We start from the raw sequence: 24,658 nt of genomic DNA, 5'->3' as shown, positions 1-24,658 counted from the left end.
CGCTAAGTTGGTGGATTAGTCCGCTCCGTTCTGCCATATGATGAGCTTGTCATGGATTGATCCGCTCCGTCAAGGCAAGTTTCCACGAGAGGAGGGGTGGGCGTTCGATGGGGGGCCAATTCCAATTTAAAAATTTTTTTATAAAAATAAATTTAATAAAAATCAAAAAGTTGGGAGCGGTGGTCCCTATCTGCCTCCTCGTGGCTCCGCGCCCTAGTTGCCCCGTTTAACAGCTCTGTCCACACTTCCTTCCAATTTGTTAAAATATCTATTAAAAAAAAAAACACTAATCGTAAACTAATCGCCTCTTTTTAAACACCATTAAATTAAATAGACAGCCCTATTATAATAATTACTATAAAATATTATTATATTAAAATTATTATTTTTATTAATTTAATCAAAATTATTATAAATACTTTTGATAACCTACTATAAATAATAGCGTCGTAAGTAATTAAATTTTTTATATTTTAATTTAATTAAAATCATTTAAAAAAATTTTGATAACTGTTAATTACTTATAATATTGTATTAATTGTTATAATATTATAGTAATTATATGATTGTTATAAAAATTTTAAAATAATAACTTTGATTAGAATAAAATATTATATTTTATCGCGTTAGAGTAATTACAGAATAATTATTATTAGATCTGATCGCGGATCAGATCCGAACCGGATCCGACTCATAACCAGGTTAACGGTTGGTCCGATTAGCCAGGTTCAGGGCTCAATTAACCGAAAGCGCCAGTTCAAACTGTGGCAGAAATGGGAGGAAGACGAGAACGTAGAAGAGCTATCGATTCCGACAGACCATAAACCATAACTATCATAAATGGTTACGATTAAAAATCAATCTATTAAGAGCTATCGATTCCAAACCATCAAATCGTCAGAATTATCGAACTACCAATTTCAAACTATCCATTCTGAATCGTCAAATCATCCATCCATTTTGAATTGTAATCGGGTTTAAGTCTGTTATGTTAAAATACAATCAAAATCTTACATTAAAAATATATGAAAAAAATTCTGAAATTATAAGATAAAAAATGTCTCATTGGTACAAAATCTTTTAGATAAAACTTCAAAAATAAAACCATAATAGCATAAACCCAAAGTAGACAATATCTTATTATTGTAAAAATATATATGGATTCCATCGGATCTAACAGTGGTATCAGAGCTCCCATTAAGGAATCTGTTAAGACCGTTAAGGGGACGGATCTATTAAGATCTATATCAATAAAGGGTCCATTGGGACAATTAAAAAGGAGACTTAGATATCACATTGTATGAAGCCTTTTAGATAAAATTCAAAAATAAAATCATAAAAACGTGGATCCAAAATGGACAATATCATACCGTTATGAAAATATATATAGATTCCATCGGATCTAACAATGATATCAAAGCCCAAAATGGACCCATTAAGAGATCCGTTGAGACCGTTAAGGGAACAGATCCATTAGAATTCATACCAATAAGGAGTCCATTGGGATCATTAACACTCTGTTTGGATGGGGTGAGGGAAGGTTCATTAACGAAAAGGAAAGGAAGGGGAAGGGAGGGAAAGGAAAGGGAAGAAAAGTATTTATATTTTTCTTGTTTGGGAGGAAGGGAAGGTTCATTAACGTAACATGTGCTACCTTATTTGGGAGGAAAGGGAAGGAAATGAAGATTAAATATATAAAATTATAAAAATATCCTTATAATCTACAATAATTTAGAAATAATTATTCGTTAGGTATTTTATTTTATCTAATGTCTTATAACTATTCGTTCAATGAGTTCGTCAATCGAAATTATAAACTAAATATATAAAATTAATTTATATGTGAAAAAATATATATACGATTAACAAAAATTAATATTTACAACTTAAATAAATAAAAAATTTAAAAAATAATAAGTAGATATATAAAAAATATACGAAATACACTTTGATACGATAAAAGATAAATCAACAGTTTTATATATATTTTTATAAAAATTTACTGATGTAAAATTTACGATGAAAGTCGATATCGAGGAGTGCGAGTGATGAGATCCTATGACAACTGTGTTATGTGACGAGGAGCAACAGTGCAAAAATCTAATAGATAAATTATTTTAATAATTAATATTTTAATATAAAGAGTAAAATTGAAATAAATATGTTTTAATATTTCTTTCCCCTTCCTTACACCCCAAATCGGAGTGTAAGAAATTATATCTATTTATGAGCATGCAAGGGGAAAGCTTAAAAGACTTTTGGATAAAATTCAAAAATAAAATCATAAGAGCATGAATCCAAAATGGACAATATCATACCGTTATGGAGATATATATGGATTCCATTGGATCTAACATGTTACACATTGTAAACTAATCGTCATTACTTTGATAATGCTAAAAGTAAAAACATTCTCGAGATAAATTATAAGATGAAACGTCCATTTAATGATTTTTAGCAAAAAGATATCCATTTGATGATTTATTAAATGTGAAACGTGCTAAGCAAGAACACGCAAATCCATTCTGAAAATAAGGGACACGCAAATGCATTCTGAAAACAAGGGACACTCTTTTACGCTTTGCAAAGCTAATATTGTACATAAAACATGGAACTAGAATCCCAAACCTATGCACTAGCCAGCATAAACACCCATTTTTGGTATCTTTTTAAAGCAAAATGGTAATCTTGTTCCTCATATCAAGGATTTCAATGTTTTAGAAGTATCATGATCATCCATTAAGAAAGATATCATAGTAGAGGCTTGTGGTTAGAAATAGCCTAAATCTCTTTGGCACAATCAAGCGAAAGGGGCATCACTAGCACGAGATATCGCATGTAAGAATAGAACTCCGAACACATAGACCATGGGGATTGAATGCCAAATTAGGGTTCCTCGATCGAACCGCGAGGAAAAAAGATCATTCAAGCGAATAGAATGGAGGCAATTACCACAAATAACAGAAACTAAATGCATGTGCCATCATTCAGTGGAGATGATTCTGGTGCCAGTTCGTTGGATTGATATCCAAAATTTCGCTCCCTTTCGTTAAGTCCTATCGACACAAATTGTTCTAGGCGCCCGAAGGCCACCGACAAATTGCGGCATACTAGATATGTAGCGCCAATAAGTTTCAGTGTGCAATGTGTTTTCTTACAACTGGTGCAACAAATTGGCAAACTAAATGCTTCAAAGTATGCAGATCTTAGCAGAATTGTCTAAAAATAGCATATCGCAAGCAAACATTTACGAAGAAAAGGGAGATATTCAACATGTAGACGAGTATACGAAACTAGACTGATATGTTAACTGGAAAATATACTTAATGCTTACTTTCAGAAAGTGTCTACTCTTGGGCATGAGAATCAATTTGGAAACAAGCAAATAAATAAAATTTTGTCATCGAGAAATATGCACAAGAAGCCAATTTTACGCTACCTGCGGTGATGGCGGTTTCCTCTATATGATGCTTCATTATTTGTTTCACCAATCTCGTCATTTCTATTAAAATCTTCTTGACTGTGGTTGGTTCATCAAAGCTATCTAGGGGGCACGAAGCTGTCGAATATATGATAAGAAGAGGTCTGCCAATTGCACTCATCGTCAAATTCATCACCACTTTCATCCTCATAATCAAAGTAATAGTCACCGAAAACCATTCTATACACTTCTGAACGGATAGCGCTCATGATATCTGTAGTTTCCAAGGACCGTTGAAAACTCTCCCAATCTCGTTGTCTTTCTGGGTCAACTTCAGATGGTCGAGAATTCGGGTGTTCTTGTTTAGCATGTTGTTGCAGTTCCAAATAGTTGCTAACATACCCACAATGCTTCTCTTCACAGCATCTTTTCTTCATGTTGAGGTATGCACGGACATTATCAACCACACTAAATCCCGTAACATCACCTCGGCAGAATGGGCAAGTGAGGCCATCAATATCCAAAGGAATTACTTGAAAGTTTTGTGACGATGCCTCTGATGAAATTGAATTAGCCTTTGTGGTGGCGGAGAAACCATTTGCAAGCTTATACCGGTCGAGACAGTTTGAAAGAGAATTATCTGTATCACACATGAATGCCCTGCACCCTTTATCATACGAACTACACTTAAGAAGCACTGCATTGTGTGGAGTGTCCAAACAGATAGGGCAGGCAATATTCTCAAAATCAGTGTCAAATTGTACGCCATCTAAAGACAGATTTGTGGAGATTTTGGAAACCATAACTTTCTTATACATGAAGAAGAAGCTGATCCTGGTAGGATAACAGATAAATATAGTTAAAAGATTGATTATAATTTTGTGATTCAAGAATATATATGCATATTTATTAAATCTAAACACTACTCCCACAGTAGATTCAGGCTCTAGCGACAAGATATGTTCTTCTCAGTCGGCATTTGGATTCATCGACAACTAGTCCCCACGAAACATAACTTCTTTATCTATGTAAAATTCTACTTTTATAGTGAAACGGATGATTCTCAGTTGTTTGTTAGACTAACAGCCTTGCCTTGTGAAGCAGTTCATGTTAACAGCCTAATTAGCAGCATCAATACGATAAACCAAACAAAAAGAAATGTAAAAACACTTTGCTCCTTAAACCTCGATAGCACCTCAGATGAACGAGAAATCAATGATTCCTACAAGAAGAATCAAGTTGCAGAAAGATGAAGTAGGAAGGGCAATGCCGAAAGTAAACAAGCCAAACATGAATGATCTCAACTCCTGAAATAATCACACTGGCAAAAAAAAAAGAGTATCTTTTCTCAAAAAAAATTAGTCTTGTGAAGTAATTCATGTTAATCAGTTTGATAAACCAAACAAAAAAGACTTGGCTCCTTAAATCTCAATGGCAGATTATTAGTTAAGAAATAAGGTAAAAAGCGGATAGACACGAGAAATCAAGGATTCCTACAAGAAGAATCAAGTTGTAGAAAGATGAAGCAGGAAGGGCAATGCCAAAAGTAAACAAGCCAAACATGAATGATCTCAACTTCTGAAATAATCACCCTAAACTGACAAAAACAAAGTATCTTTTCTCAAAAAATTACTCTTGTGAAGCAAGTCATGTTAACAACCTAATTAGAAGCATCAATCTGATAAACCAAATAAAAAGAAATGTAAAAACGCTTTGCTCCTTAAACCTCAATGGCAGATTATTAGTTAAGAAACAAGGTAAAAGCGCCCACAAGGATTCCTACAAGATATCAATGATTCCTAATTAGCAAGAAGAATCAAGTTGCAGAATGTTAACAACCTAATTAGATGAAAAATCAAAGAAAGTCAATGCCGAAAGCGAAACAAGCCAAACATGAATGATCTCAACTTCTGAAATAATCACCCTAAACTGACAAAAACAAAGTATCTTTTCTCAAAAAATTACTCTTGTGAAGCAAGTCATGTTAACAACCTAATTAGAAGCATCAATCTGATAAACCAAATAAAAAGAAATGTAAAAACGCTTTGCTCCTTAAACCTCAATGGCAGATTATTAGTTAAGAAACAAGGTAAAAGCGCCCACGAACGAGATATCAATGATTCCTACAAGAAGAATCAAGTTGCAGAAAGATGAAGTAGGAAGGGCAATGCCGGAAGTAAACAAGCCAAACATGAATGATCTCAACTTCTGAAATAATCACCCTAAACTGACAAAAACAAAGTATCTTTTCTCAAAAAATTACTCTTGTGAAGCAAGTCATGTTAACAACCTAATTAGAAACATCAATCTGATAAACCAAATAAAAATAAATGTAAAAACGCTTTGCTCCTTAAACTTCAATGGCAGATTATTAGTTAAGAAACAAGGTAAAAGCACCCAGACGAACGAGAAATCAAGGATTCCTACAAGAAGAATCAAGTTGCAGAAAGATGAAGTAGGAAGGGCAATGCCGAAAGTAAACAAGCCAAACATGAATGATCTCAACTTCTGAAATAATCACCCTAAACTGACAAAAACAAAGTATCTTTTCTCAAAAAATTACTCTTGTGAAGCAAGTCATGTTAACAACCTAATTAGAAGCATCAATCTGATAAACCAAATAAAAAGAAATGTAAAAACGCTTTGCTCCTTAAACCTCAATGGCAGATTATTAGTTAAGAAACAAGGTAAAAGCGCCCAGACGAACGAGAAATCAAGGATTCCTACAAGAAGAATCAAGTTGCAGAAAGATGAAGTAGGAAGGGCAATGCCGGATTCATGTTAACAGCCTAATTAGCAGCATCAGTATGATAAACCAAACAAAAAAGAATGTAAAAACACTTAGCTCCTTAAATCTCAATGGAAGCAAACAAGCCAAATGATCCTGAAATAGTCGCCTGAATCATCAGCGAGTTGCGATGGAACGAGACCATCGGACAAGGAAATCGCAGAACAAAGAGATCAAATGGAACAGGGAAAGAAGACGCTAACCGCAATCCGTAGAAGAGCCGAGTGATCCCTCAAACCCTAAGCTGCTCCGCGCAGGACGAAGAGATCGGAGAGGATTTGAGCGAGCTAGCGAAGGCCGGCGAGCCAACGACTAAGTAGTGGGCGGCCCGCATTTGGGCTTGGCCCAACTACATTGATCCATAAGTATTTGGGCTCGGCCCAATTAGGTTAACTAGTAAACGGGTCGGGCGTCCATGTTTACTAGGGGAGATGGAAGTGATAGATTACACAAGAGTTATCGATCCATCTACCTAGGGGTGCAAACAAATCGAGTCGGTTCGCGAGCTTAGGACTGAGCCAGTTTGAATAATATTTGATTCGTATTCGAAATTATCAAATTCAAGCCGAACTTCAACATTATTGGATAATTTTTTGAAAAAATCGAATTCGAATCTATAATATTATTTGTAGCCGCTCGAATTAAGGCATTTTGAACTAAAAAATTGATTCAGCTCGAATTAAAGTTCGAATAATTTACTTATAAAATTTAATTCTGCTTGAATTAAGGTACGAATAATTCAAATCGAACTCGAGCTCGAATCATATTTTGAATCAAACTCGAGCCCAAATTATTGATATTTTATCAACTTCGAATCGAATTCGAATATTATATATATGTTTCGAGCTCGAATTCGAATATCAATATTTTTATATTATTAGATTCGATTCAATTTAATTTAAGCCCCTACATCTACCATTCCTCCCAACTCTTAATCTCAACAATCCTTCTTTATCGTCGAATCGACCAGAAACAAGCTTGCCGCCGGCCATGAGCTTGTCGTTTGCTCTAGGGGTGTAATCGAACCAAGCTAAGTCGAACAGTAAGAGGCTCAAGCTCAGCTCGAGTTCGATTCGAGCTTTAATTCTTAAGCTTGAGTTCGGCTCGAGTTCGATTCAAGCTTTAATTCTTAAGCTCGAGTTCAACTCGTAATGAAATTCAATAGTTCGCGAATGGCTCGAGCTCGGTTCGAAAATGACTCGTTTTAAAGTTAAACGAGTTTAGTTCGATCTCAATTCGAAAATAATTCATTTAAAAGTTAAACGAACTTAATTCGAGCTTGACTCATTAATATATATTATTTATAATTCATGTAATATATACACACACATTTACGAGCCTCTTAATGAACATATTCATGAGTCTTTAAATGAACATGTTCGCAAGTTCACGAACCAAATACTATTAAGCTTGAGCTCGGCTCGATAATATTTTCGAGCTCGAGCTCAACTCGTTAACTTAATTGAACGAACTCAAACGAATTTTTTTTCAAACCGAGACTCGAATAGCTCGCGAGCAGGTTGACTCGTTTACACTCCTAGTATGCTCGCAAGTTCCGTGCTACCCGCAAAGTTGTCGGGCGCATTGGTCTTTCAAATCTTGACAAAGTAGGAGGTTCGATGCATTACTCCAAGCAAATACCAAATACAACAGTTCCAAATCTGTTCACCACTAGATTCGACATGAAGAAACAAATGTATCGATTGAAGTATCGAGAATATCTATCGACAAGAATGTTCGTTATCTACAAAATGTTGACAGCTTTCGATGAGCAATGGAAACTTGAAGTAATGCTTCTTCTATGGGGAAGTAAACTACAAGGGGTTTTGTATTCATGAGGTAGGAGAAACTGAGGCTTTGCAAACGGGGCACCAGTTCTTCAACCGAAGCCATTGGTCGATACATCGAAAATGGTAGAAATGCTCGCACACCAACGTGCCCAACTCGTCGCCGACAGCCCATTCTTCCTGAAAAAAAGAGGAACACATGAACATGTTTCAAACTTGCAAGGGTTCATTTAGTGTCAATTCATGCCTAAGAGCCTGTTACAAAACATGAACACTTAAAAGTTATTACCGGAAACACCTCCACCTAGAGACCGAAAAACTCGACATCAGACTATGTCGGTACAAATGTCTTACGGTTACTCCAAAATTCAGAGACACATGATTATGTCGAAAGAAAGTTCAATGCCAAATCAGTTTATATGGCATGAATCATCCAGAAAGGGGCTTTCTACCGAGATGGTAAAGACCTTAGGAATGGTTGCCAAGGTTTTGAGTTAGGGATCTTGGCCTCGTTGTTCCGTTTTCCTCAGGAAAAAAATAGCATGAATTTGCTGAAAATTTTGATCAACTGGATTTTACCTGGCAGATAGTGCATTTGACATCGCCTTCACCGAGAGAAGAGAATCCAGATATCGAAGAAATAGGCACATATTTGCTTCTCTTCAAGCATTTCAATAAAGCTTCCTCTGTGAGGGCTGTGCTTACCGTTCCTATTTTCTCTCCCAGTGCTAATAATTCCTGTAAAGAGATAAAAGTTACTGAAAATGGTAATCTGTGAATCCTTACAAACATCGAACCATATGATATGTTGTCTTCCGATAATCCTGTGCCAATGAACCACCCTACTCACCATAGATGAGATGTTAAAAAATGAAATGTTGATGAATTGGACTATCATACTTCACTATGCAACTCATACATTTAGACTAATATAGTCATAGAAAACAAATGCAGATGCAACAAACCATACGAATAACATTTTCTGATACGACTTCGCCAACCCCCTACCTACTCTTCATTATCCATAAATCATCAAATTAGCATTATCTTAACATTAACTCAGAGACTAAGTAATATAAGATTTTCTATTCACAAAGAAGTAAAGCAAACATCTCTTATCAGGTTCAATGCATGACTCAGAGGCGGAACAAACCTCATATGTCATGTTATCGATGTCCATCCTCATGTCTCTGTATTGGTCATGTATCAGGCCATCCAAAAACAAATGATTTCCAAGGAATGATATTTGCTGCAACGATAATAAACGGTATCAGTTTCGTTTTGTCCCATTTGATTTCTCATGCTTCTTTGGCTTTATGAAGTGAAAATAGTTATTAACATTAAACTATTTAAGGAGAAACAACCTCATATGTCAAACCTTCGTCTTGTTCAATCCTCTCAAGTTCCAATAGCGCCTGCATTCCATCAAACAAAATATGAATTTTCAACAATAAAGGAAATCCTGATACAAAAAGAATGATTAGAGGTAGTTCTTCACTTTAGCATTCAGACAACCAGAAAAGGACACGAACGAACTAAAGATGCACTAATTTTGAACATATTGTAGTTCAAATAAATCAGAAATCTGCCGGCAGTCTAAAGATTTGTTTTCCTCTTTTCAATGTGATTTCTATTTATCCACCCATCCTAAGGTAATTAAGTCATATAGGCTATGATTATAATGAATAACCAGTACCTCGGCAATATTTTCAATGTTTATGCGTGGATAGCCATCTCTTAATGATCTTGATGAGCTTTGAACAATTCCTAATTCACTTACAGGATCTGTTAGCATAGGCCCAGACTGATCTACTAGCCCTAAGGGTCTTGTTTGAATATTAGGACTAGGTGTATGCCTTGTTCTAACTGAAGCAACGCTCATACTAGCAGACTCGTTTCTGGATCTTCTTGAGTTTTGATGAGAAGTTAAATTCTCTTGAAGAGTTACGCTCAGACTTGAAGAACCCGAACTTGATGAACCTGAATTTGCTCCATTAAAGGATGAGGTAATGTTTTTGCCTCTGGACCTGCCGCTTCTCATGAATCTCCTTGAAACATTTTCGACTCTGCCAATTGCAGAACCAGCAGAGTTGAGATTTGACACGAGAAGGTCAGATGCATCTGCTTGTCCAAGATTATTCATGTCATGGTCCTCAGACCTCGATGACATGTCCAGTGAAGTTTGTACAGGACTCATGGGGTTGCTTCTGGATTTGCTTGAATTTTCTCCAAGTCTACATCTGGGATGTCTAGATACTTCCTTAATAGATCTGGAGCTCAATTTCAAACTGCAGGATCCCACTACTACAGTTGCATTTTCTGAATACCGACTAACCTTAGCAGATTCAACTAATGGTTTTAAAGCAAGACAGGGTGACTTTTCTTTCTTCCCTAATCTTCTGTTGGGATCTGAACATTTTGCATCCAAAGATCTACTACTTTCTGCAACATCTTCATTAGATCTTTGCTCCAATCTAGGTTCTTTAAAACCAATTGAAGACGATGATTTGATTGAGCCTGAGCAAAGGGAATTTTTTTCTTGTTCTGCTACATGGGTACCCTTCTCCGAATGGAGACTAGCACAGCATCCTAACCGGCTACAGTGGCGGATGCTTCTATCATGGCACTTCTGTTCTCTAAAAGTAACGCTGAATCCACCATTGCTAATGATTATCCCACAAGCAGTCTTTCTACCCATAGAATCCTCCATCATGTGGAATAAATCACCGGCTTGAGAAAGATTGAAAAGTAAATTTGAGTTCTCCAACGACAATTTCTTTTCCTAAAGAGAATAACCAACAAAACACACACATGAGTTTAGTCAGCCTGTGTTTCCAAGTTCTAATTCAAATGAGCATATAAATACTAAATAACAATGGAAACTAAAAGCAAAAGAGGAACTTGCGGCACAAAGTAAAGCACTTAGAGGGCATATGAAACCATAGATAATTGGCAAGAAATCGAACTTTCTGTGAAGAACTTCAAGGATATGCTAGAATCTTAATGCACAGGTTATTCTTGCTTTTTGTCAGAACTTTAGATAGATAGACTCGTTTCAAAAGTATTTAACTGATGTATCTCTTAGAGAAGCAAGGCGTTTGTTTTGTAGTTCAAAATCTACTTTGGGAAGTAAATAATCTGATTCCCCTGAAGGATCAAGACATTGATTTTGAAAAAAAAAAAAAAAAAACTTGTAGATTTTAGATCAAAGGTTTACGTTTCCACTCTTTGTTCTTCTCTCCAATGTCAATCTGTTATCTATCATTTCCTGTATTATACTACCATTCATAATAAAGCAGAAATCCACAGATTCCATTGTCTGAACAGCAAATAGTAAGTATAATTGAAACTGCATATACAAAAAATTCTAAAAGTTAAAGAAATCAAACATAAAAGCAATATCAAGAAAATTATAGCATCTATTTTGTTATATTCTTACAAATTCTAATTTCCTTTAGGATGGCACTATCTAAAAAGATGATCACAAATTTTACTAATCGCAGATTGCAAGCCACCAGATGGCCCTAACTACTTACATAAAATCCTCAAAAAGGAATTGTGGAGATCTAACTTACATAAAATCCTCAAAAAAAAAAAAACTTCATGAAAAAGGCTAAGAATTGATTCAGTTGTTCTAATATGTGAAAGTAATAAATCAAGACGGTGGTAAAATTCTTCCTCAATGAACATAAATTACCAAAAATTACTGCCATGTAAGTAAAAACATGGCAAATAGAAACCGATCAAGAGATGAGATCGCGTCCACAAAGGTAAGAATCACAACAAAAATCAAACTGATGAATCACTGGTTAAAGGCAGGCGGAAAAACATGAACAAGGACACAGTTGTACCAGGGATATACTCTAATCCAAATTCGAGTAAGTTGCAGGAAATCGAAAAAGCATATAAGCAAAGAGATTCATCAGATTGCAAGGCACCTGATGGCCCTAACTACTTAGACACTAAAAGGAATTGCGGAACTCTAACTTACATAAAATCCTCAAAAAAAAAAAAACTTCATGAAAAAGCCTAAGAATTGATTCAGTAGTTCTAATATGTGAAAGTAATACATCAAGACGGTGGTAAAATTTCTTCCTGAATGAACATAAATTACCAAAAATTACTGCCATGTAAATAAAAATCATAAGAATCACAACAGAAATCAAACTGATGAATCGCTGGTTAAAGGCAGGGGGAAAAACATGAACAAGGAAACAGTTGTATCAGGGATATACTCTAATCCAAATTCGAGTAAGTTGCAGGAAAACGAAAAAGCATATAAGCAAAGAGATTCATCAGATTGCAAGGCACCTGATGGCCGTAACTACTTGGACATTAAAAGGAATTGTGGAGCTCTAACTTACATAAAATCCTCAAAAAAAAAATAAACTTCATGAAAAAGGCTAAGAATTGATTCAGTAGTTCTAATATGTGAAAGTAATAAATCAAGACGGTGGTAAAATGTCCGGATGAATCGCTGGTTAAAGGCAGGGGGAAAAACATGAACAAGGAAACAGTTGTACCAGGGATATACTCTAATCCAAATTCGAGTAAGTTGCAGGAAATCGAAAAAGCATATAAGCAAAGAGATTCATCGGAAACCCAGTTTATTTATGAAAAAACAAAACAGAAACAACAAACGCCACAAATTTCAGACGAGAAAACGCCGAAAAAAAAGGATCGAGGTCGAATCTTTGGAAACGACGAGTCGACGCTCTTCGATCGTGCGACCAAAAGAAGAGGCGGAGAGAGGGGAGGAGAGAAGCTGACCTCGTTTCCCTTCTCCGAAGTTTGGTGGAGAGCCCATGGAAGTCGCTCCACATATAGTTTGAGAGACGGCGGGGAGGAAGAGGCGAAGGTGGTGGTGGTGGTCAAGGAAATGGACGCCTCCGATTTACCGCGGCCATGAGAGCTGATATCCGCCGTCGGATCGAGCCGGCCAATGTGGATCGAGCCGGCCGATGTGGATCGAGCCCGTCAAACAATACGATTAAAATTTTATCAACTCATTTTAAAGTGGATAAAATTTTATTCACTTATTTTAAAATAGATTTAAATAAATTGATCCATTTAAGTCCGTGATAATGAACTTGAGTGGCTTTTGGGACATAATTGAGTTAGTTACAATAAAGCAGAATTGCTGTTGAAGTAGATAAAGATCGAATTTCGATAAAATTGAGATAATATCCTCTTTTGTCATGATCAATTGTAACTTCTCAATTTACTTTTTCACACATAGTTATGGGGTCGATCATTTGAAATCGCTCAATTGAATCTCGGTGAAGTCGACGGATTTCACTTTTGTTAAAAGTGCCCGTAAATTTTTTAAAAAAATTAAAATTTAAAATTTAAATAAAAAATTTAATAGATTAGTGAATTTGATACGTTTAAATTATAATTTAAATTTAAAAATTCATTTGAATTGTAATTTTAATTTTAAAATTTTTTATTTATTTTTATTTTTTGATAGGTTGAAATTTTTTTAATATATCAAATTGATGAATTTATAATCTATTTTCGATTGAATTAGATTAAAAATTTTTTAATCTATCAAATTGATAGATTGATTCATCCCATTATAAATTGAGTCATTTGACAACTCTAAAGGGTCTCATCGGACGGCTGCCAATGAACCGGACCGGACCGGATTCATATAATTCTAAAGGATGCTTTGAAAAAAAGAAAAAAAAAGCTTAAAATATATTTTTTATAAAAAAATAATAAAATATTTAAACCAATAAATTATGTCTCAAATTCCTTAATTAGTTATTATTATTTTAAAAACTAATTATATTATTGTTTCACCCAAATGATTTAGTCAAATTACTTATAAATGGCTCCATTTGGCCGCTCAATGTTTGCTTGTTTTTATAATTTAAATATTTTAAAAGCTATTAAACAAATTAGAGTGTGCACTTTAAAAAGATAATTAATTACCTCAAAAAGGGAATTTTCCGTTTAACCCCAACAAAGTTCTTACAAAATAGCTATTGAACACTTTAAATTTTCAAAATTTGAATTTAGGATAATAAATAAATTAAATAAATTTAATATTTAATTTGATAAAAATTTATTTATGTTAATTCAATATATATGATCAATTAAATAAAACAGCTTGAATATTTATTAAATAAAATAAATAAATTTAAATATATATGTACTCAACTCGTGTTAATATTCGAAAATAATATTCATAAAGAAATTTGAACATGAACAAATAAATTTATATTATGAAATTCAATTTGAACCAAACTTAAATTCATAAAAAAATTAAATAAAATTTAAATGATCATTTCAATAGTTTAATTTATTTTAAGATCGATTTGGCTCGATTATCTATTAAATAAATTTGAATATCATAAAATTCGACTTGACGGGGTGTGAGAATCAAAATGAATAGATCAGATCTTTTAAAAGTGATATTATTATTATTATTTTTGAAATTTTGGGGGTTTAATTGAGTAGTGGTTAGAAGATTGCGGGAATCCTGGGCGGTTGGTGCGTGCACTAGTCGCCAAAGTGAACCCCCATGACCCATCACCCTTTTTATTTAAACCCAAAAAAATAGTATATTTTCAGTGGATCGAACGGCAGCGCATGAAACAGATGTCACGCTACATTTTTTTTATTAAAAAAACAAAATTATTATTATTAGTATTATTTTAAAAAAACAGTAGCCAATGATTATAAAGGTTAATTATGATACCTATCTAAAAAAAAATGATAATCCCAGTAACCACATCTCTGGGGTGGTCGGCCCGGTCCCACGGAAGTTTCCCACCGACCACCTAGGTAAATCGGGAAGCGCATACGGCAGTCAATCCAGATGCCCAGCATCCTTTGATTGCGTTCCCCATTTGGAGAAAAATTTCTGCAAATACGCCATAGCTAGGGATCGAACCGCAGGTCCCTGAGTTACAATCCGGATGTCCTACCGTTGCACCATTGCCCCGGGGACTGATACCTATCTACAAAGATAAACAACAAAGGGATAAATTTCATGAGAGTCTAGATATTTAGCTTTGATATTAACCCTATCTCCTAAGTACACTCTTAGCTATTAGTATAGCCGTCAATTTGAGTTGAATTCATCAGATTGACCCATCTCACCAAGCAATTTAGATAGATTGGGTTAAAATTTTATCAATTCATTTTAAGATGGGTTCAAATGGATTGACTCGTCTAGACCTGCGATCTACGTGGATTGATCCGCGGATTGATAAAGTTTATTTTTTATTTTAAATTTTAAAATTAAAGTAGAAAATTCAATGAATTAGTAGGTTTGATCCGTCTAAAATTAAAATTTTCACCTTCATCAATTTAAATTTAAATTTTTTAAAAAAAATTTATTTTTTGACAAACTCATGGGTTGGTCCGCCTAACTTATAACCCGCCTTGGATTGAATTAGGTTAGAGATTTTTTAACCCATCAAGTTGATGGATCGTTCCGCACCGTCATATGATGAGTTTTTAATGGATTAATCCGCTCCGTCATAAATTGATCCATTTGATAGTTCTAGCTACTACCACAAGACCAATAGTGAATTCGTAATAGGTGGAATCCGCTACCCCAGCGGCTTCACACGGTCAGCCACATGGTCAGCCACACGGTCATCTGTGAGGAAGTAAATCGAGAAATTGCAGTAGGCTACGATGGAGGATGATATTGTCTCGATTCATCGAGATTCAAACCTTTGTTAATTCTCTTTTGTAACTCTATTTTATCATAACCAACTCACAATAGGCGTTGGACCTCGAGCTTGACTCGCTATGGATCATCAAATATGATACAATCGAAGAGTTTTGCATCGTAAACTTCATGATGTCATCATTTTTAAAATTTATAATAGGTAGACGATTTTCTCCTGATTCATCATCTAAAATTATCATGCTCTAGGTGTAATTTTTGCTCGTAAGAAGGTATCTTGTGATAATTAAAAATTATATGAACAAAATAATCAAGAAAATTCAACAAATTTCATATAATGGTATTTATGCAACCTTTACTAATTACTATATAGAGCATCCACAATGCAAGAGCGTTATAACGCTTTCCACCTCACTAAAGTGCATGGGGTCCACTGCCATATATTCATTATAATACTATACCTTTTTCACCCACATTCTTATTAACGTTAATACTCATTATTTATGGGTCCCACCATCCACTCAATTGGTCATTAAAAAATAGTCGTTAAAAAATAATCGTTAAAAAATAGCCGTTAAAAATTAACCATTTTATTTAATTTTTAATTTTAAAATTTATATTTTTTAATAAAAATTAAAGCTAACCATTAATAGCAGTTAAAAATAACCATTTAATAAATATATTTAATAAAAATAAACAAATAAAAAAAAGCATGCGGGGTGGGCCAACCTGGCCCACCCCACAATCCTTCTGGTCCACCCCGCAATCCTTTAACGCGTTAAAGAATTTTAACGCCCCACATTGCTGTGGGGCGTTATAACGAGACATTGAACGGGCGTTGAACGTCGCGTTGCAGATGCCCTAATATCACAAAAATCATACATATAAAAGGTCCAATGAACCCAACAAAAATGCATCTAAATAAAAATCATATAACAAATAATCAAATTGAGATCTTTGATGAACAACTCTATGTCTAAATTAAAACCAACTTCAATCAAGAAAATCAAGATCTGATCCAATTGACAGCGATACGACAAAGGCAAGGCTTGATCTCATAGTCAGGTCAATGCCCAACCCCACAGCTAGCTTGGCTCGATGCCCCACACTTTATACCCGAGCTCTTCCCTCTAGTTCAGTTGTCGATCTCCGACTCGATCCCCTGGTCAATCGCCCAAGCTCTTTACTCTAACCTAGTACCCAGGTTGCGGCTCGACTCCCTGATCAATCGACTCTGCAACCCACTTAGCACCCCACTCGGTGCTTTATTGGTTTTGCTCCCGAATGTGCTTCTGCCCATATCGTCGTCATAAGGACACGTGATGATTAACGCAATTGGACCATACCAAGTATGGGCGATAAGACCCTTGGCTACCACGGCGATTGGAATATTCTCCTTACTGACGATGGGACATCTCCCCCAATGACTCCATATAATGAGCCTGTTTCTAGCTAGCACAGGTATGTATATACACAATCAACACTCTCCTTCTCTAACATTTCTATTTCTTCTTCTCTATCTCCGATTCACGATCTGACTTGAACGTCAGGGCGGTTAAACCAGGGCACTCCCTTGGTCTCCGTTCTCACTCTCCTTCTCTTTGCATCCCAACAAGAGCTCTACTGTTTGCAGGTCTTGCGTGATTTCACTATCATCAATCAGTGACTTATCCATAGATGATCACAAACAAAAACAAAGTTCATAAATAATATTTGTTAATAAAAATTTTATCAACATGCTAAATAAATAAAGAAATTTTCAAACAACAGATTGAATTGAAGCAACTGCTAGATAACGAACTAAGCTAGAGATAAATTTGCACTAAACTTACGCTCATAAAAAAAAATAAATTAAACTTGTTCAATTATTTTAACAACTTCATTAATTTTAAATTCTATTTAACTTGATTCGATTACTTTATTAAATAAATTTGAACATCAAACCATCCGGCTTGCTTTTTTACAGCCTTACATGTCCTCATCAAATGATTAAAGCGTAAACTTAATGACAAGGCAATATTATTAATATATTATTGCACATTTAATGCATGTAATTAATTACACATCACGCAAAATTAATGCATAATACTTCGATTAAAAACCATCAACTCACACCATTATTTTTATTTTAAAGGGGCCTAATTGCTTTTCCTTCCTTGGAACAACTCAACACAAGTCTTTCATGGTGGGCCACCCCTTCCTTTAATTTTAGTTTAGGGTAATATTTATATATATTTATATATTAATTAAGGACATTATTAAACTTTATGTGCTGGCCTTCTTCTATATTTTTTGTTATTTTTTCTTGAAAAGTAAGACATCTTCATGACTTGTGTAAGCCTTTGCTTAAGTACTAATAATAATAATAATAATAACTTTTTTATTCATGAATATTAATTAATTGTGATATGTGAAGGCCAAGATTTATATTTAAATTTGTTTGATAAGATAGGAATATTAATGAGTGTTCAAGTTTATTTATTAATTTACTGAGTCATTCAAACTTATAAATTTTTATTAAAGTGAATATAAAATTTGCTAGTTACATTAGAATCCTTACTAACTTATTCATTAATTTCAAAATATATTATATATTTTTGTTATTATTGTTGTTGTTTTAAGAACAATGTGATTAAAAATAAATTCAATTTCATAAAATAGGGGATGATAAATCAAATGAGATTAAGTGAAGAGTACCTAAACACATATGATTTGAATCTCAATTATGATACATCGTAGGATATTTTTCTTGAATGGAATGAAAATTTTGAGATGTTAACTTTTGAAAGCGGAGTTGTATACGCTTTCAGATCTACTCTGGTGATTAATGAAAAACTTTCATAAAACTGAATCGATCATTTTAAAAATTAATTAGATCATAAAAATTAAATATTTAAATTATAAAAAAAATGAACTCCATAATTATTGGTTCTATCATATGATTCCATTGTCTAGTTAAAAGAATGTGTTATATGACAAGGAGCACCCCATGAGCTACGTACAAACACACAAAAGAAAAAGAAAAAGAGAACGAAGGACAAAATACGCTAACTAGGACATCGAATGCTTTCAACGAAGTTTAATATTCCGATCGTAATAGTTAGATATCTAAATTATATAAAAAAATATATTAAACTTCATAATTATTGGTCCAATCTTTAGGAATAGTTATATTCTTTGTTTCTATCATATGATTCCATTGTGTAGTTAAAAGAGTGTGCTATATGACAAGGAGAGCTCATGAACTCCATGAGCTACGTACAAACACACAAAGAAAAAGAAAAATGGAGGACAAAATAAACACTAGGACATTGAATGCTTTCGACAAAGTTCAATGTTCTTGTCGAGTCTTCATCGAGGAATTGATTTAAAGGGTACCTAGCGTGATGTATGAAGCTTCTATTAATACAAATTTTAAGAAAAGATCGAACCATATTAAATCTATTATATGTAATTTTATCTTATATTCGAATTCATAATCATAAAATCACATGATAGTAAATTTATCATTGCATCAAGCTCCTCTTCATTTTTTAAAAAAACTTGAATCTAATTAGTTGATCAATTCATATTTAAAATTATTAAATTCAAATCGAACTCATCAAACCAAATTCAAATTTAAATTATTTTGAACTATAATTCAATTCTACTTAAATCAAGATTCGAACAACTAGAGCCGAACTTGAACTCGAATTTCATTTTGAATCGAGTTTATGTCATAATCATTTATATTTTCGAGGTTCGAATCCAATTCGAATATCACATATATTTTTCAAACTCTAACTTGAATATCAATAATTTCTACTATTCTACTAAATTAAGTTGGTTTGCACCCCCTACATTAAATCTATAACATATAGTAGAAGAGCCTCGGCCCAAATTCTAAATGGGCCTCTTAGAAATTCAAAGTTGATAAATTTTAAGAGTAACTAAATCATCTGATCCAACTACTTTAACCGAAAATGTAACCGGCCTTAGCCCTTATGGCCTCGGCAATGTATTTTGCCTTTCAGTCTAGCGAGAGAAATTTTCGACCTTTTCGCTATGTACATTTTAACCTATGCATGTTGGATGCTAACTACGATCGAGCTTAGGGTTCTCGGTTCGTTCGACCGATATCGAGCCTTAGTCGACTAATCGCGCCGACGATACAGACGTGACTCGGGTGCATGGCACCTAGTCGATCGCAACAAGATTGATGGCCTCCAACCGTATTGCTTGCGATGATGTTTATGTGAGTGTGCGACCTCCAACTCCGATCGCAACATCTCCCACATCACTTGCACGTCTTGGTACCCGCACATTCGAACATCGTCGTGCAACTTTAGGATTCCATCACCTAAAACAATAAAATAAATTATAGAACAGTAATAAATGGTCATTAACTATGATTTCATTTATATTTTGGTACCCTTTTCCCAATTAATTAATAAAAATTTAAGATATTTTTATTAATGAATTAACCTCATCTAATCGATCATAAAATTTCGCCTAAAGTTTCATTGCGACAAATTAACGCTTAAAATTTGGTACAATTTATGAAGTTATCTCTCAAAATTCAGAGTTTAATCTTCTTTTTGTGAAAATAGTTCATCCATGATTTACAAAATAATAAAATGCAATTTCAGATTTATCTTTGGTTGCAATCAAATCAAATGAAAAATTACAAGGGATATTGCAAAAACAAAATACTTTAAAATGGTGATTTCTTTTCCGATCATAATAAACCCAAAAAAAACAAAAAAAAATCCCATTCCCAGAAAATAATTGTCCGTATTCATATATTATTATGAAAATAGTTCATCCATTATTTACAAAATAATAAAATGCAACTTCAGATTTATCTTTGTTTGCAATCAAATCAAATGAAAAATTACAAGGTATTTTGCAAAAACAATAAAAAAAACAAAATAGTTTAAAATGGTGATTTCTTTTCCGATCATAATAAACCCAAAAAAAAAAATCCCATTCCTAGAAAATAATTGCCCGTATTCATATATTATTACCGTAAATCGAGTATTCCATTTTAACCAAAAAAAAGTGTTCCATGGATGCAAGAAAAAAAATGGTGAAATCCGATTCGATCGAAGTAAAAAAAAAAGGTATACGGCGAAAATCAGTGGAATCTTCGAGTTGAATGAGGTTTGCACGAAGAACAAGAAGCGGAAACAGCAGATCGGATGGCGATAGCCGAAAGGATGAGAGATCTGACCTGGCTTCCGGGCCTTGACCCTCGCGGCGACGGCAACCCACGCTCGCTTCACCGGGAACACCACCTTCTTGTTCCACCAAGCCATCTTCTCTTCCTCCTCCTCCTCCTCCTCCTCCGCCAGGCCCCGGCGATCTCGCTCCGGCGTCGCCCTTCTCTCTCTCTCTGTCTCTCCGCCCCTTCGAATTGAATCGCTCTCCGTGTGAAATGTGCTGGCCTCTCTCTCTCCCCCCTTCTCCAGCTCTTTTAAAAGGCAGTGATAACGTCACGCTTTTGTTTTTATTATTTTATTTTGAAAGCCATTTCATAATTTTCAATTAATTTTCTGTAATGAGTATTTCAAAAGTCATTCGATACTATATATAAATATAGAGTTCTGATATTCTGCGCTCCCGTGCGTGATACCACCGACCTCAGCCGCTTCTGTCCGCCCTCGCCGTATCGTCCGGCCACCGCTGGCCGTCGGACCGGGCCCGATCGATGCATCATTCGTCGACACGTCGGTCGGCGTCGGATTCCGATCGGATTGTGGCCGGAATCGGCCGAAATCCGACGAATTCGGTCGAAAACTGCCGAATCCAGCGTGGCCACTGTCAGACGTGATTCCGGCCAAATTGCACCAGATTCCGACCACAAACCAACCGAAATCCCACGCCGACAAGTGACGCGTCGATCGGGCCCGATCCTGCGGCCGGTAGTGGTTGGACGGCGCGCCGAGGGTTGCGACAGTGGCGGAGGGTCGGGTGGTGAAGTACTGTGCATTCTCAATTTTGAACAGTCAAATGCAGCGCGCGATCGATGATGAACGGTGGATTCGATATCGCGCACGGGCGAATCAAGCATGCAGAATATCATTTTCGTATAAATATATAATATAAAAGAAAAGAGTATATCATATAAAATTAGGACGTGAAAATAGCAGCTGAAAGAAGTGAACATCGAATCCGAAGATAAACAAATAATTAATAAAATAAAAAATATCACTTTGCCCCTCAAATTCTAACAAATTGATTTTAGATCAATTTCTACCATTAAAAAATTATAAGATGTGAAATGGAGTTTTTTGATAACTTTTTCTCATTCAATTTTCAGCAATAAATTGAGAATTAAATCCTTATTTATTATCAAAAAGCCTTATTCAGTTATTTATTGAATATTTTTAAGCAAAAATTAATTGAAGTATTGTGACAATTTCATAATTTGAGAGGGTAATTTGAGAAGGAACAAAATTTCAGTGGTCAAATGAAAATTTTCCTTGTCGGCCTACGGCATCGTTTTCAACGTGTGCCGCGAGCCTCGAACGTCACTAGATGACTGGCACGTGGCCTACAGATACACTATAAAGAGGACGTGGACTCATCTTATCCGAACACGTAGCTCATCGAGAAGCGGGCCAACGGTCAAAATCGTCACCGACGCACCCGTCCCACATGCGTTAAAAGGAGAGCTAATTTAAGACAAAAATATTTATTTTTCCGTTTTTCAGAAAATCAGAAATTGAATTTTCCATTTTATTTCTTCCCATTTTAAAATTAATTGAAGGTGAAAATGACGCCATTAATTGAGTTAGTTTTGATAATTTCAAAAGAGGACAAAAGTTTGGTGCATTGAAGTGGACTTTTATATTTTTCGTCCTTTTTTTTAATATTTTAAATTTGAGAGGATTAAATGAGCACTACCGACGCACTCGTAATCAGTGGAAAAAGTGGATTCATTCTCAACGCGCACCTGTAGAGTGAGATTGACGTGTTTTTTTTAATTTAGTTAATTATCTATAGAATTGTTAAAATGGATAATTTAATTTTGATAAAATTGACATAATATTTTTTTTATTGTGATCAATTGTAACTTTTTGATTTACTTCCTCATAGATGATTATGAAGGTTGATCGTGTAGACATCCGATAATGTTGATATGATCCCCAGTTACAACATATTTGCAGAAATTTTCCTCCAAATGGGAAACACAATCAAAGGATGCTGGGCATCTGGATTGGCCGCCGTATGCGCTTCCCGATTTATCCTGGTGGTCGGTGGGAAACTTCTGTGGGACCGGGCCGACCACCCCTAGGGATTGAGTCCATGACTGACTGAGATTTATCATTCATATTTTTATGAAGGCTGATCGTGTAAGATTAGAATTGTCAAACGGACCAACTTATGGCGGGGCGGGTTAACCAATGGTGGACTCATCATATGGCGGGGCGGAGCAGACCGATATCCACCAACTTAGCGGGTTAAGAAATCTTCAATCCAACCCAACTCAAGATGGACCGTGAGTTAGGTGAGCCAACTCACGGGCCTGTTAAAAAATATTAAAAATTTTAAGTTTGAATTATAATTTAAATTGATTAAGTTGAAATTTTTAAATTTGAATTGTAATTTTTAAACTTGAATTATAATTTAAATGAATCAAACACAATAATTCATTGAGTTTCCTACTTAAATTTTAAATTTTAAAATAAATAAATAAATTTTCTCAACTTGCGGATCAATCCAAGCCGACTGCGAGTCAACCCACGCGGCTCGTAGGTCTAAATGGGACAACTCATTTGAACCCATCTTAAAATGGATTGATAAAATTACAACTTAATCTGGCTAAATCACTTAGCGGGATGAGCTAATCTGATGGACCTAATCTAAATTGATGGTTATATATAAGACTGTTGTGTGGTAAATTTCATATTTTATTGAAGTGAAATTGACATGCCTTTCTTCTTAATTTATGATTTTCTATTTAGATAATTATAATTTATTTTTCATCTGAGTGTATTTTTTTTTTCAAAAAATAGGATGACCATCTTTATTTTCATTATTATTAAAATAAATTTCTATTTAAATTTTTCATAAAGAAAATACTCCACTAGTCAAATAGTCAAAATTATTTTAATATAATTAAATGTACTCCAACATTAATCAAATCTACTTTAATATTAATCAGGTGAAGATTACTTTAATATTAATAAAAATTATTTAAATATTAATTAAAATTATTTAAATTTAATTAACAGTATTTTAATTAAAAATTACTTCAAAATTAAATTTTTAACTTAAATTATTTACATCATTTAGTATTTTTAACTTTAGTTTTTAGACATTTTGAGTAAAATATTTTTAAGATGAAAAAAATAGGATCAACCCTTATTATTTTTAATTATAATACAAATAGGACAGCAATATCCCTTTTTATTGGAATCAGAGGGATGTTTCTTTTTTATTTATTTTTATCAAAATAATACTTCTTCAGTTATCCTAATAAAATGACATAATTGTCCTCTAACTTTTTAAAAAAATTGATTTTAAATTTTTGACCGATCAATTTTAAATTTAAATTGAATGGATTTTAATTAACTTATTCAATAATATTTACATTATAACAGTTATGATTTTATAACTACTATAAAGCATATTTAACCTATTCAAAAAATATTCACATTGTAATAGTTAATGGTGAACTCAAAAATTATAATATACTCGGGCTAATTTGATTGTAAAAATGGCCCCGATTAATTAAATGTATAGCCTATATGATTAAAATTTTCTCTTTTCCAACAACATTGATCATTGTCACCTACCTTCCTCTTTTTTGATCTTGGTCATCGGCCCTAGGCTAAAGCCTAGGTAAGCTAACACGTACCTCCGCCTTTGACAACAGTTATGATTTTGTAGTTGCTATAATGTAGATTTGATTTGTTCACCTAATATTCACATTATAGCATACAACTCAGACTTATCATGTTTAACAATATTCACATTATAGCAACTAAAAATCATAATCGCTACAATTCGAATTTGTCTTGTTCAAC

At 34.2% G+C, this 24,658-nt stretch overlaps 3 protein-coding genes across 3 annotated transcripts; all 3 read right to left on the bottom strand.

Moving 5' to 3' along the window:
* Positions 1-3,540: 3,540 nt before the first annotated feature.
* LOC141847160 (uncharacterized) lies at positions 3,541-6,484 on the bottom strand. Its single transcript, XM_074735143.1, has 2 exons — positions 6,413-6,484; positions 3,541-4,255 (listed from the first exon to the last, which is right to left on the bottom strand). Exon 2 carries the CDS (start codon positions 4,237-4,239, stop codon positions 3,541-3,543), a length of 699 nt encoding a protein of 232 aa, XP_074591244.1. The 5' UTR covers positions 4,240-4,255; positions 6,413-6,484.
* Positions 6,485-7,892: 1,408 nt separating this feature from the next.
* Positions 7,893-12,813, bottom strand: LOC141847590 (uncharacterized). Its single transcript, XM_074735647.1, has 6 exons — positions 12,767-12,813; positions 9,693-10,778; positions 9,361-9,411; positions 9,150-9,245; positions 8,576-8,734; positions 7,893-8,176 (listed from the first exon to the last, which is right to left on the bottom strand). The coding sequence occupies exons 2-6, from the start codon at positions 10,707-10,709 to the stop codon at positions 8,042-8,044; spliced, it is 1,458 nt and encodes a 485-aa protein (XP_074591748.1). The 5' UTR covers positions 10,710-10,778; positions 12,767-12,813; the 3' UTR covers positions 7,893-8,041.
* Positions 12,814-19,622: 6,809 nt separating this feature from the next.
* On the bottom strand, positions 19,623-20,974 carry LOC141848068 (uncharacterized). Its single transcript, XM_074736181.1, has 2 exons — positions 20,857-20,974; positions 19,623-19,983 (listed from the first exon to the last, which is right to left on the bottom strand). Exons 1-2 carry the CDS (start codon positions 20,939-20,941, stop codon positions 19,778-19,780), a joined length of 291 nt encoding a protein of 96 aa, XP_074592282.1. The 5' UTR covers positions 20,942-20,974; the 3' UTR covers positions 19,623-19,777.
* Between the last annotated feature and the right edge of the window lie 3,684 nt (positions 20,975-24,658).

Source organism: Curcuma longa, chromosome 16 (assembly GCF_044706935.1).
Source record: "Curcuma longa cultivar G26 ecotype Majalengka, Jawa Barat chromosome 16, ITB_CL_G26_1.1, whole genome shotgun sequence".
Taxonomy (NCBI): Eukaryota; Viridiplantae; Streptophyta; class Magnoliopsida; order Zingiberales; family Zingiberaceae; genus Curcuma; species Curcuma longa.
The sequence above is the reverse complement of the archived record's forward strand: the minus strand, read 5'-3'. Positions and strand labels throughout refer to the sequence as shown.